The sequence below is a fragment of the Neophocaena asiaeorientalis genome, unplaced genomic scaffold, assembly GCF_003031525.2.
Source record: "Neophocaena asiaeorientalis asiaeorientalis breed wild unplaced genomic scaffold, Neophocaena_asiaeorientalis_V1.1 scaffold62, whole genome shotgun sequence".
Taxonomy (NCBI): Eukaryota; Metazoa; Chordata; class Mammalia; order Artiodactyla; family Phocoenidae; genus Neophocaena; species Neophocaena asiaeorientalis.
The window spans coordinates 1,493,970-1,508,972 of NW_020175191.1; the positions used below are offsets into that span (position 1 = coordinate 1,493,970).

The window sequence follows — 15,003 nt, forward strand, 5'->3', positions numbered from 1 at the left end:
CCCTGCATTGGCAGGCGGACTCTTAACCACTGCGCCACCAGGGATGCCCCACCTCTAGTTTTTAAAATAGCTTATTAGATGATTTCTTTTCAGCGTACCTCATTCCCCATAGTAAACATTTTGAGTGAATCAGTATATTATCTTAGCTAATTATTTGTATTTTAAGATCATCTTTTTAAAAAAAATAGAGAAAAATTTCTGAATATAGGCATACTAAGTTACTACTAATTCTAACTCCCATCTCACTCTAGGATGTTTTGTTTAATTGTACCAAAATTCAGAAAAACTTCTGTGTGAACAGTCTTTCATTTATTCTGATTGTCTTTGTTTTTATAGGACTTTGCAGCGTCTATTAGATATTTACTAAATATTAGTGAATAATCAGTTGCACAAAGTGTCATTATAGCTTGCAGCCATAGTTTGAGGGGTTTTTAATAGTCTACAACTTCATTCCAACCTGTACACCAGCCACCTATTTCTAAAGTTGGGATCCTTCAAAGGCATTTGGATGTCTTTCACGTACCCTATCTTTCTAGGCGCTAGCAGAAACACCAGTTTTATTCTTTAAAAGAAACAGACCCACTGGTAAATCCCTAAAGCACATTTAGGGGAACGGGGAATACACTGCTATGGTGTTTCCAAAATTCAATATCTGTTGTCCTTGGCTTGCATACTACTGTTGTATCGAACTGTTTCACTTCCCACAATTATTTCAAAGCATATACTATATGCCTTTCTTGCATTGCATTAAGGATTTTAACATATTTCATCTTCTTTATCCTGGTCTGCCTGGGAAAGTGATAAACAGAAGATGTGAGCCCATGAAATTTATTGTAATCTTCAAGACATTTTTGTTAGTTCAGAAAATAGCTGAAGAAGAAAGCCTATACTGACAGAGGCTTAAGAAATCTTATCTAATACATATTTGGTAAAGATCACTTAGATCTCATTGTTAACACAAGTCTGCACTGAATTATCTTGATATTTTACATTGAGCCCAGCATAATTTACCAACTTAAACTCCTTTTGACACTGAGAGTGCCTGTCTTATCATACTTTCCCTAGCATTGATTATCATCATCTAAATTATTCTTTGCTAATTTGCTAGGGGAAAAATCATATTGTTTTAATTGCTTTTCTTTGTACAATTTGTTTGATTCTCTTAATGTTAACTTTGTCTTCACTGGTTCCCTTGCCCTGAATGGCACTCGATTTTAGATGTTAGAACCACTTGGAAAGAGGAGAGTAGTGTGCTCAGTATATCTCTAAGGAGTTTTACAACGTTGACCTTCGCCCTTTTTGACAAGATCTTTCTGGGCAAGGGAACAATAATTAAGAGATGAAGAGAGCCAAACAAGGCTACTACTGGAAAGTGGTAAAGAAACCTAGGGTCATTTCACCTTGCTATAGACTCCCATACCTAAACCCAAATCCTGACTCTCCTTCCCAGTGAGCTATGTAGCCAAGGAGCTATCTAACAATGTACTAGTATGTCTTGCTGCGTTTACCTAAGACTTCATTTTTAAAATCTTATTTTAGGGAATACACATAAATTATAAAAGAGCATATATTCTCATTAAAAGAAATCAAGCAATACAGAAGAGAATTAAATAGAAATAAAAGCACCCATTCCTTCTTCTACCCCTTCTATCCCACCCTCCTGTGGTACAAATAGGGATTTACAGGAATTTCATCCTGATAGTAAATATAATTTAGTGGCATTTTGGTGTCAGTGAGACTTCAGTTTAAGGTGATCCTGTAAACTCCAAGAGGGATTATATAAACTCCCCAAATGTCTGTTTTGTTCCATACTACTTAGTGCAGTGCCTGGCATATGGTAGATGTCAAATATTTGAGGACAGTTTCATTGTAAGGCGAGAAAAGGAAAAGAATTGAAAGAATCTTAACAGAGCATCCTCTGGCCATCAGGCTTTGGGGTATTAGATTTCTGGAGAAGCGCAAGGGTTCTCAGCACTGGCTACGTGTTAGACTATCACTTGGAGAGCCTTAGCAAAATACCAGTGCTTAGGTCTCACACCCCAGTGATTCTGCTTTGATTGGTCTGGATGAGACCCCAGCATCAGTGTGTTAGAATCTTCCCTGGTAATGCTGATGTGCAGCAGTGGTGAAGAACTACTGAACCGTAAACAGTTGTTGCTTACTGAATCTTAACTGAGGAGATCTGTGCTTTACTTAATTCTTTAAAAGTCCTTTATGCTTTGGAGGATACTTTTATTTTTATAGAGATTATTGTCCTAATTATGTTTTGTTATATTAAAAATATTTTGCATTTCCTTATATACAACATATATAGTAAGCACATGGATAATCAAAGAATTACTTAATTACTTGTACATTAAGATAATCATTAGGCTTCCTGATGCTAGAAAATATATTTCCATCTTAGGACCATGACATTTTATATGGTATACTTTCTTTTTTAAAGGCCCTTTAATCCTAATGGAAAACTAGCATTTAAGCAGTAGAGAAAACAAATCATATTAAGGAGCTTAGCAAAAATGTTTAAAAAAAATCTGAATGCATTTGTATGATGTTTTCTATGCCAAACTAAATGACTCAACTTATTTATTCTGTTACTCCAGTCATCAAAAATGTTAAGATGTAAAAAAAAAAAAAAAGTTAAGATGTTCAGCTGATGCAAATAAAAAATAAAAGCAATTTAGGGATTTCCCTGGTGGCCCAGTGGATAAGACTTGGCACTCCCAATGCAGGGGGCCCACGTTCGAACCCTGGTTGGGGAGCTAGATCCCGCATGCTGCAACAAAGATCCTGTGTGCTGCAACTGAGACCTGGTGCAGTCTAAATAAATAAATAAATATTAAAAAAAATAAAAGCAATTTAAGTAAGTAGATTCCATCCAAATTATTAATTTCATGTTTGGGACAAAAACCAGAGGAACAGAATATTTAATGTAAGCTTTCTTTACTATGCTATAAACCTGTTTTTTTTAAAGTGTGTATTCTTTACCTTTCCTTCTCTTGCCCTTCCCCAACTTTTCCCCAAAAAGGAGACTGTAACTGTGTTGTTTGTAATAAACTTAAATGCCGGAATAACTGTCAGAATAACTAGTAGTGATGAGTAGTTTTAAGGTTAAACTATAAACAGTGCAACATTAATGAAGTGTGGTGTAAATAAATTTGTAGCTAAACACTTCTTAACTTTGGCTTTCTCTTAATACATTTTTCTTTTTTGTATATCCATTTCAAAATCACTATGACATCTTAGTTATATAATCAAAATCTTGGCAGGTTGCAGCAGGAAAAGCATAAGCAACCCTGAGCATAATTATGCTTATTTGAGGAAATATTAGACTTGGTGCCAGGTTAAACTATACGAGTGTTAAGAGATAATAATGAGAAACCCAACTAATGCTTGGCTTTGATTAGACCTTCCTTCTCTGCCAATAACGTAAGTGATAAGACAGTTTATATTACATTTAATATCTATTCACTCCCCAAAATATAATAACTTAATAATTATAATAAAATATAGTCTATCCAAATATAAAATAGTCTGATAAGAAGATGTGAACCCAGTTCATAGTCAGAAAATGCTCACTAATGATGATGGAAAGTATCTTAGCTTTCTGTATATTTTCATGTATAAGCAACAGCCTTTGTTCTGCTATTGCTGAATTATTTTTTATTCTAAATGGAAAAAACATTAAAAGCATGGGATTAGTATACTGTGGTTTTGTACTGCTTGCTAAAAATTCAGCTGTTCATTGGCTTGATATTTGAAGGCCAGACACTGGGTTCGAAAATGCAATTTACATTTTGATCTTGTTTCATAGATCAGTCCAAAAACTAAATCTAGTATGTGTGTTCCACTATCTTTCTGAGATGTACTACTGATTAGGAATGCAAAATACATCTAATTATTATTTTTTCCTTTGTCTAGTGTCATAATTAATCTGATTGGGTCAGTTTAGAGCATTATTCTGAAAACATTCTGTAAGAACAATTCTAGTCTCTTAGAAAAGTAACAATTAAAATCTTGTTTCCTAGTCACATTCTGGGCTAAAGATAGATTTTATGTGCGAGTTTATTTTTAAATAATACTTTCCCATGATAAACTATTAAAACAGTACAAAAGCATATAAAATGGAAAAGTAGCAAGTTCCTTGTTCCACCTAAGGAAAATTCACTGTTAACTGTTTCTTGGGTGTACTTCCACAGAGTTTTACACATACATCTTTTCCCTTTTCTTTAGAAACACCTCCCCACCACAAAGCTGTACTATGCACTATGTATAAATATCTGTTATTCTTTTATTTTTTAATTGAAATATAATTGATTTACAATATTATGTTAGTTTCAGGTGTGCTACATAATGATTTGACATTTGCATGCATTTTTAAAAATTTGCATGCATTATGAAATGATCACCATGATCAGTCTGATGTCATGATAACCATCTGTCTCCGTACAAAGTTATTACAATATTATTGACCATATTCCTTATGCTATTCTTTTTACTGGCTGTAGAGATTTCCATTATATGGAACTTTCATAAGTTATTTAACTGATCCCATTTTATTGAACATTTAGATTTCTTTTTATTTTATGATTTTGCTATTACAGTAACTTCCTGGTAGATATCTCTTAATAATTATATGACTCTATGTAGAATAGAATTCTTAGGTTATTCTAAAACATCATATCTTGTGATATAGGTTTATACCTCAATAATTTGACCAAATCTTTGGTGGGCTGCCTTGTTATTGGCATCTTTCTCATGAAATTGGAATTTAGAAGCAATATTTAATTTATTACTTTAATAAGCTAATTTAGGGGAGTAGTTCCAATTAATTAAGATTTTACCTTGGGAAGTGGATTATGCCTGTGTGTACAAAAGATAAATACTTAGAAAAGGTGAGAGTGCTGGACCATCATTCTATTTCAAATCTAGTATTATATAATCTACTGTTTACACACTGACCTGTAGTCTAAGTGTTTTATTTATATCCTTTTAATCATCTGAGCAATCCATTGAGGTAGGTACTAGTATCCTCATTTAATGGTAGATGAGACTGAAGTTGAGAGAGGTTAAATGACTTGCCCCAGGTACCAGAACTGGGTGTGCAAAAACTGTATTCTTAAAGGTAGCTGTAGAATTCATATTTCTTGTTTTGTTGTTGTAGTCCCCACAATAAAATAATGTTTTCAGTCATTCAGAACCCAGGGAAAGATGATGGAAGAAAATAAGATATGCCTCTTATTCTTGAAAATTAGTGCTCCCATTTTCCTACCACATCCAACTTTTTGGATTCATATAAAAAGTGTTGTACAGTGTAAATAAGTAATGCAATTGAAGGATGAAACTTTAATTTGGAATAGCATTATGCTTCATGCTGTAATACAAGCTTTTGAGAATAGGCTGAACTGTGAACTTCAACGATAACAAAATTTCTGATAAAGGGGCCCTTTGCAAAAAGTTAAAAGATACTAACATATATCCAATAGTTTGGGTATGACAATGTTTTATGTATTTATCCAGCATAATTTGCCCTTTCTTTTGTGAATGGAAATCCTTGTTTTGCTAATTAGAGTGTATCCAGCATAATTTACTTCAAAAAATATACTCAGGATCATCATTTCGCTCATTTATAGTACTGTGATTTATTTATTTATTATATATTTGTTTTTGGCTACACTGGTTCTTCATTGCCGTGCACGGGCTTTCTCTAGTTGCGGTGAGCGGGGGCTACTCTTCGTTGCAGTGAGCGGGCTTCTCATTGCGGTGGCTTCTCTTGTTGTGGAGCACGGGCTCTAGGTGCGCGGGCTCAGTAGTTGTGGCGCATGGGCTTAGTTGATCTGCATCAGGTAGGATCTTCCCAGACCAGGGCTCGAACCCGTGTCCCCTGCATTGGCAGGCGAATAAATTTTTTTTTTTTTTTTTTTTTTTTTTTTAGTGGGGAAGGAGGAGAGAGGGGAGGAGAGGGGAAGGGAAGGAGGGAGGAAAAAAAAGTGTCTCCAGCAGGCGGATTCTTAACCACTGTGCCACCAGGGATGTCCCAGTACTGTGATTTAACAGGCTGATTATCTTAAGTACTCTTGGTACTAAAGTACTAAAGACAGGGATCCCAAAACAACTCAAAATTCTGTCTGCTTTTAGGTTTACTTTTCCTTTATCACTAACAGCTTTATACCAAAAGCTATCTCAAAACAGCAGATTCTCAAAAACAAAAAAGATTGATGATGACTCAAAAGTGTACATATATGACTGGGCAGAAGAAAACTTCAACATCTCCATTGCTACAGAACTTCTTTGCAATTAGCTTGCAGAACTTGATTCTCCTCAAAATGTTGTGATTGCTCTGCATATCCTATAAATTATTTACACCCTGATGGTACAAAATGGCTACATTAATGGCACCTCTGGCTCCACATGGTATCAAGAACTTTAATAATTCATCTTTTATTACAGCTACATCCCTGTAGATTAGCATGAGTGGGAACTGAGTATAACACTGAGCTAATAAGTAAGGCCTTCGCTGAGAGACCTTTACTCTCCAAACATCGTATCCATAAATATTCAGATATTATAGTCTTGTTAAAAAATAAAGATTATGGACTGTTAAAAAGCTAGACTCTTTAGGTTGTGTTTGTCAAGCATTAGATTACTTCAAATATTTAAGTGCATTTTAAGGATATTTCAAGGGGAAAATCTTTGAAAGACATTCTCCATTTCAGGACTTGCACTTAAAAAACAAAAACAAACAGATAAACTAGCATTAGTTTATGTGAACTGAATGAAATTAATGACTGGCCACTGGCAAGAATAGAGACTTTCATTTTGAAAATTATTCAAATTCTTAATCTAAGAGTTTTACATCTGATATTTGAAGTCTTCAAATTTATCTTCTTCAGCCTTTTTGGACTACTTTAAAAAAATAAATTGGAAATTTCTTATGGAGAGCAAGAGTGTGTCTGTGTACCTTCGTATACCCATGTCAAATTAAATGCCAGAGTGAAATTTAGATATAAAAGTTAATTTACACATTTTTCAGTGAAGGATAGTAGTTGAGTTGATGTTGAATTTATGTTTACCATTTTGAAGTGACTCCACAGAGTACTACAAATGTTTTCAAAGAAGACAAAAAGGGGCTTCCCTGGTGGCACAGTGGTTGAGAGTCCGCCTGCCAATGCAGGGACGCGGGTTCGTCCCCCGGTCCAGGAAGATCCCACGTGCCGCGGAGTGGCTGGGCCCGTGAGCCATGGCCGCTGAGCCTGCACGTCCGGAGCCTGTGCTCCGCAACGGGAGAGGCTACAGCAGTGAGAGGCTCGCCTACCGGGAAAAAAAAAAAGACAAAAAGGTTACTTTAAAGTTGACAGTGGTTGTAACCTTAGCACTTAGCACAGTGTCTGGCACATGGTTTAGTAAATGCTTATTGCGTGAATACCTGGTGATCAGATCAATCCATATAATTCTAGTTACACATCTGGTATTTTGAGAAAACAGCTATATGATTTATACTAGTTGCTTTCTATGATAGTACCACTTTGGGAGTGTATTTCAGCTCATTGTTAGTGTTTTTTAATCTGTTCATCGTGGATTTGTTGCAGAAAAGTCCAGAGAGCCTCATTATATGTCGTTCTGACCTGTGAGGCATATATTCTTTTTTTTTAAAAATTAATTAATTTATTTATTTTTGGCTGCGTTGGGTCTGTGTTGCTGCACGTGGGCTTTCTCTAGTTGCGGCAACCGGGGGCTACTCTTCATTACCGTGTGCAGGCTTCTTATTGCGGTGGCTTCTCTTGTTGTGGAGCATGGGATCCAGGCGTGTGGGCTTCAGAAGTTGTGGCACGTGGGCTCAGTAGTTGTGGCTCACGGGCTCTAGAGCACAGGCTCAGCAGTTGTGGCACGCGGGCTTAGCTGCTCTGCGGCATGTGGGATCCTCCTAGACCAGGGCTCAAACCCGTGTCCCCTGCATTGGCAGGTGTATTCTTAACCACAGAACCACCAGGGAAGCCCGAGGCATATATTCTTTTTTTTAAAAAATAAATTTATTTATTTAATTTATTTTTGGCTGCATTGAGTCTTTGTTGCTGCACGCAGACTTTCTCTAGTTGTGGCAAACAGGGGCTACTCTGTGGCAGTGCGCAGGCTTCTCATTGCAGTGGCTTCTCTTGTTGTGGAGCATGGGCTCTAGGTGCGCGGGCTTCAGTAGTTGTGTCACGTGGGCTCAGTAGTTGCGGTTAGCAGGCTCTAGAGCGCAGGCTCAGTAGTTGTGGTGCACGGACGTAGTTGCTCCGTGGCATGTGGGATCTTCCCGGAGCAGGGCTGGAACCCGTGTCCCCTGCATTGGCAGGCGGATTCTTAACCACTGCGCCACCAGGGAAGCCCTGAGGCATATATTCTTAAGACAGTATTAGTCTGTAGAGAGGCTCCAAATTATTTCAGGTATCTTTTGGATTCCATCAAAAAGTGTTAGAGGTTTTTCAAGCACACAGAGAAAATTATTCTTTCACCCAGTAGAGACAGTGGACAGTTTTCACTGATCCTGAATATATAGTGGTTTATACTATGTATAAGTTAAGTTTAATCTGATTGCTTTCGAATTCTTTAATAATGGTTTTCTTTAAAACTGATGGTCTGGTCATCATTGACATCCATGAGAGAAATATAGGGGATAGTACAATCAAAAGTTATACTGCCAAGGAGGTTAGGGTTTGGAAAGGCATTAGAGGCACTGATTAAAATGAAAGCCCTTAATCTGTAAAAGGAAAATTCCAGAAAGCATGAGATGTAGAAGTAAATGATGCTGTGGTAGCCTACTATACAGATGATATTAGCTCTCTGTTTGCCAGACCAGCCACCTTGCAGTAGAATATGGAGTATCTAACTTAAATTAGAGCAGTCGCATTTCTCCTTAAGTTGAAACACCACAGTAAATAAACATCTTTTCACTCGTGTGAAATTCTGTGTTTGTTGTTCGGTAGCAAGTGTGAATTGGATGACAGTGTCTGCATATAAGATTTTTATGTGGAGTGAATTCATGTTTTTCTCTCTTAACATTTCCCAACACACCCCTCCATTCATGAGTGTCCTTGAGCTGATACCTGGTGCCATATATCTTAGAATAAAGGTTTTAGAACTGTGTGAAAAAGTGACAGTTTGATCTAGCCTTAGTTATATTATGGTGTAAATTAAGCTCTTAAATGAAAGTGGCTAGGTTTTACAGATGGACAGACATGAAACTAGCTGAGAACAAATTGTGCTGTGATAGAGACATCGTTCAAAACTGCATGCATCTGTCAACTGCCCGTGGTGGTACAGTGAGATAAAGTGATCTGTAATGTTTCTCTAGTGTATCCCTATTGCTAGCCATATTGTAATGTGTAATACATCTCTTGGGCAGACAGCTTGTGTGGGCTAGATTCCACCTCAGTCTTGAAAAGATGCCAGAAAGCAGCAAGGTGAATTTTTAAGCCTATTTAAACATTTACACTCATGACTAATTTGAGTGAAATCTCTGCTGTATCTAATAAACTACTCACTAGAAGTGAGATGGAATTTCAAAATTTTTACTTCCTCACTTATTAGCTGTGTGACCTTGGATTGACAAATTATTACTCTCTGTCTGTTTCTGGTATTTGCCTCATAAAGTTGTTGTGTGGACTTAGGCAGATTTATATGTATAAAGTGCACAGAAGAGTGCCTGGCACTTAATAAATGTTAACTGCTGCCGCCACCACCACCATCATCATTAACGTAACTTGGAGTGAGATGAATTTCCCTTCCCTGAAGCTAGATTGCTTTTTTTGCTTTTAAGGAAGACTACATCTCTATCAAGGATGTGATCAACCCCAATTCTAATACATAAGCTCACTGTCTTGACTTGTGAAATCTAATCCATCTTCAAGTTTATCTACAGCTAAAGTGTAATATATATTATATATTATGTAAAGTATATATTACTTTAAAAGTATATATTACTTTGTATTATGTTACTTTAAAAGTATATATTTCTTTCAAAAGTATGTAAAGCATACTGCATTATAATAAAGTGTAACATAATCACTGGAAGGGATAAAGAAACCATAATATCTCTGTGGAATGATCTACAAGATGTGTTGTTAAGTGAAAAAACCAAGGGGCAAAATAATGTGTAAATTATTCTACCATTTGTGTAAAACTTTTCTGGTACATGCATAAAGTATCTGACAGGCTGTAAAAGAAATGGTATATTTTCACTTGTTGCTGTTGGGGAGGGAAATTGGATGGCTGGAGACAAGGGTGGGAGACTTTTTACTCTATATCCTTTTATACTTTTTGATTATTGAACCATGTGAATGTATTTCCTAGTTAGTAAAAACAAAAACAAAAAACCCTTATAAAAAGGAGAAAGTAAAAGAGCTATTTTGAAATCTACATAAAATTTTATTCATCCATTATAAACATTTCTTTTTATCTGTACTACTTAAATTCACATTTGATAGGGCGTTTAGATTCCTATTTTTGTTTTGTTTTGTTTTTTTCTTTAAGTGTGCTTTCCAGGGCTAAACTAAGAATGATCTCTTATCCTCCATTTAGGGATTTGAGTCATAATCGGTTGTCTAACTGGAACATAAGCTTGGAATCTCAAACATTACAAGAAGTGTAAGTTATTTTTATTTATTTAAACTTACATTAAATTCTTTGAGGTGATTTGATGAATTATGAATTTCAGGATGTTTAATGCAAAAATGTCAAAAAATTGAAGGAAAGAAAACTTTAGATTAAAACATGTTTAAAAGCCTAAACTTGTCTTTGGCTTTGTTAGTATCACAAACTCTCTGGGTATTATGCCATTGCATTGGTGATTTCAACTTGTAAACTGCGTAGAAATACTGTTCTACTTCCTTGGGGCCTAAAGTAAGATTTCCCCTCTTCAGAGTGAATATATATTATTTTGTTTTTTGCCAGAGTTTCAGCCAGTGAAACTCTATATTGTGTAAATTTTTTTTTTTAAATGTTTTGACTTGTCTAAGGTGGAAGCATCATGTCTGAAGTAGGTTTATATGAAATACAGTATTTTTGGTATCACCTGGAATATGGTAGTTAATATAATTCAGTTTTCCTCTTCATTGAAGTTTTTCCTTTAGTACTGAGATGTATTATTATGTAGTTTCTGGAGAGAAGTTTCTAAAATATTATTAATATCAGTTATTGCATTGTGGTATTCCCAGAGGCACAACTGTTGAGGCCTGTTTACCTCTATACTAAACACCCTCAGAATCCTCAGATGAAATTTTCTTTTGAATTTCTTTCTGACAAGGGGTACTTTGTGCTCTCATTTGTTCTGCATTCTCTCCTTCCCTGCCTCAAATTGGCTGCCCCTAATCTGCTGTGGACTGAATGAACAATTGACAAGCTTATTAGCTGAAAGCGTAGGTCCTGAGGAAAGGAAAATGCTTAGTGGGAAGTGCATGGCCTTATTATTTATTACATGGACTTTGTAACTTCAGTTGATTACTTGGAGGCCTTTTACTTCTGGCTTCTTTTCTATATTCTAGATTGTTGAGGTTGTTCAGTGATTGAAAAACAGGTTGGTGAAATGTGATTGCATTAGATTTGCTACTAAAACAATTGAGATAATCTTTTAGGTCTGTGGTCTCAAGCAACTTTCCCTAACTTTGAGTAACAAAAAAATATGTGTGTGTGCGTGTATATTTTAAAAATTTATTTAATTAACTTATATATAAATTTATTTTATTATAAATAAATATATATAGAGAGATATGAATTATTCTTTCTTTGTTTAAGAAGGACTTAAATTAGCAGTCATAATAGTAACTATTCAAATAACCTTGCTGGGATTAAAAATATTTAATGTGCAAAATATTTCCTAACCTTTCTAATATTGGTATCAAATCATAGATCTATACCATGAAAACATTTTTTTATTAAAATCTCTAATTTCTCAGTAGAAAATACTTAGTCTAACTCATTCTGGGTCATAGGCTTTTTTCAAATTTGGCATTTATCCTAAAGAATATGTACCAGCCAGAAACTAGAACTCGAGGTAGCATTTCCCTCACTAAATTTTTATATCTATTTTCCCCCCTACTCAGGAAAATGAATTATAATGAGCTAACTGAAATCCCATATTTTGGAGAACCAACCACTAATATTACTCTTCTCTCATTGTAAGTAAATAAAATTTCAGGTCTTTTACTTAAATTATGCATAGTACACAGTTTTTTTTGGTTTTTGTTTTAGGTACCCTTGTTGTTGATCCTAATTATTTAACATTTTTGTGGTTTAGGGTGGATCACTGGCAATAGCTTCAATATAATCTTTGTTTTATAGAGTCCATAATATAATCCCAGAAATAAATGCAGAAGCGTTCCAGTTTTACCCTGCTCTCGAGAGTTTAGATCTCAGCTCAAATATAATATCAGAAGTCAAGACATCTTCATTTCCTCGAATGCAGCTTAAATACCTGTAAGTAAAATAGAGTTTAAACTAGATTTAATTTGAAGTGCATGTTTATTATTCATTGATATTTATCTTCTCAGATATGTCTTATTTATTGTGATTTTGATACGTTTATGTGAAACAAACCTAGGTTAGATTTTTTTGTTTTTTTTCTGCCCTTAAAGAGTACACTATTTTCAGAAAATATTAAGTATCCAGGGTAATTTTTGAGATTTAATTCTGGATTATGTTTTACTAACAGTCATGTAAAAGGTAAATGGGAGTAGTTTGTTAAACAGTGCTTAACCTGTGTAATGGTGGTGATAATTAGCGTGAGTGCTAGTGTTTTACAGTTTACAAAGCACATTCACACATACTGTTTCAACCCAAATGAAGTAGGTATTATCCTTATTTTGTACTTGAAGAAACAAAGCAGTTAAATGATTTGTAAAGTTGCATACGGTTGCTAAGTGGTAGAGCTGGGGCTCAGTCATAGACTTGAGGCAGCTTTACAGTGGTAGAATGTTTAGTGTCACTGAATTTTTTTGTTGTTATCTTGTTCATTTTAGGAATTTGAGCAATAATAGGATAACCATCTTGGAGGCTGGTTGCTTCGATAATTTGTCAAGTTCCTTATTAGTGGTAAAGTTAAACAGGAATAGAATTAGCATGATTCCACCCAAGATCTTCAAGCTACCTCACCTCCAATTCTTGTGAGTAACTAAATAGATGGATTATAAGAAGTTTGCTTTTTCTTATATGTCTGTTTCTTTTTATTATTATTAGGGCAAATCAGCAAACCAATTTTTTGACTGTAAAACTATTTCTGTTAAAGGGAACTTAAAAGAAACAGGATTAAAGTTGTGGAAGGTCTCACATTCCAAGGTCTAGACTCCTTAAGATCTTTGAAAATGCAGCGGAATGGAATTAGCAAACTCAAGGATGGAGCTTTTTTTGGCTTGGATAACATGGAAGAATTGTAAGTACTATGAACTAGAATAGGAGATTGTTAGGAAGGGAGTCTGGGGCTTTTCAGTGCCGAACAGCTAGGATAGTAGCTTTAATTATAACAAAGTACTTTAGCTCTTCCTCCCTTCTCTTATGTGAAATAATTTAAGATTTAAGCTTTGTTATCTAACTGGTATTTTTGTCATCATTCTTCCAAACATTTCATCTGAAAAGTTTATATTCCCTTAATGTTTGACTGATGAAAATTATTAGGATTTATCCAGAACAGGTATACTGTATCTCTTGGTGAGTTGATTTTATAGATATGATATTTTAGAGAGTCTTACAGGCTACTTGCACTAAATCTTAAGAAACATGTACATATTTATGAATAGAATTTGTCTGCTCACTTGGGTTGAGCAAAGGTATATGCCTCTCTGTGCAAGACTTAGTGAAGATTTTTGGAATCTTCTCATTGCATGCCTTGTTGTTTTTTTTTTTCTTAAAGATTTAATTTTGTTTATTTTTGGCTGCGTTAGGTCTTTGTTGCTGCACACGGGCTTTCTCTAGTTGCGGTGAGCAGGGGCTACTCTTCATTGTGGTGTGCAGGCTTCTCATTGCGGTGGCTTCTCTTGTTGCGGAGCACGGGCTCTAGGCATGTGGTCTTCAGTAGCTGTGGGTCACAGGCTCTAGAGCACAGGCTCAGTAGTTGTGCACGGGAGTAGTTGCTCTGCGGCATGTGAGATCTTCCTGGACCAGGGCTCGAACCCGTGTCCCCTGCATTGGCAGGCGGATTCTTAACCACTGTGCCACCAGGGAAGTCCTGCATGCCTTGTTTTGAAACATATTTCCTCCTTTCTTTAATTCTGCAGAGAACTGGAGCATAATAACCTTACAGAAGTGAACAAGGGGTGGTTGTATGGCTTGCGAATGTTACAACAGCTCTATGTGAGCCAGAATGCTGTTGAAAGAATCAGCCCTGATGCATGGGAGTTCTGCCAAAGACTGTCTGAACTGTAAGTGTGAGATGGCATTTCAGTGGAAGCTGTGAGACTAGAGCAGATTGAGTAAGTCATTCTCATGGCCAGTAATGAGATCTAATATCCCTCTTTATTAGAAGTTTGAAAGCCCTAAATTTATCATGTAAGTAGAATAAGAATATGAAAGTTGAACTAGAAGAGAGTGAATTTACCTTCCATGTTTCCTGTTTTTAGTGATTTGTCCTATAACCAGTTGACCCGCCTGGATGAATCTGCCTTTGTGGGTCTGAGCTTACTGGAGAGATTGAACTTAGGGGACAACAGAGTCACTCACATTGCTGATGGTGTATTTAGGTTTCTTTCCAATCTTCAGACACTGTAAGTGTATCTCTCCTTTTTGGGGATTTTTTTACTAATTTTTTTAAAGCACTAAAGCAAAAACAGCTACTCAGTGTACATATTATGTATGTTAATATTTTGCAGTTCTTCTCTCCTATGCCTTGGGGCAAGACAGTCTTGCTTATCTCTATCCCTATATGTAAATTTTATGTATCTCTAGCCATTTCAGTTTGTACTTTAATTCTGAGTTAACTAAACAACAAAGCATCTCTTATTGTGCCAGTTACTGTGGAATAAAACACAGTTGCTA

The 15,003-nt window shown here is 35.7% G+C and overlaps 1 protein-coding gene across 2 annotated transcripts in view; it reads left to right on the top strand.

Annotated features, from left to right (window-relative positions):
• Window positions 1–15,003, top strand: part of LRIG2 (leucine rich repeats and immunoglobulin like domains 2) — a 100,506-nt gene that overhangs the window by 20,141 nt on the left and 65,362 nt on the right. For both annotated transcript variants that reach the window (XM_024764810.1, XM_024764809.1), the window contains exons 2-8: window positions 10,561–10,626; window positions 12,081–12,155; window positions 12,319–12,453; window positions 12,996–13,139; window positions 13,262–13,405; window positions 14,247–14,390; window positions 14,589–14,732. In XM_024764810.1, coding sequence (XP_024620578.1) covers window positions 10,561–10,626; window positions 12,081–12,155; window positions 12,319–12,453; window positions 12,996–13,139; window positions 13,262–13,405; window positions 14,247–14,390; window positions 14,589–14,732 — 852 coding nt within the window. The remainder of the gene's footprint in view (window positions 1–10,560; window positions 10,627–12,080; window positions 12,156–12,318; window positions 12,454–12,995; window positions 13,140–13,261; window positions 13,406–14,246; window positions 14,391–14,588; window positions 14,733–15,003) is intronic.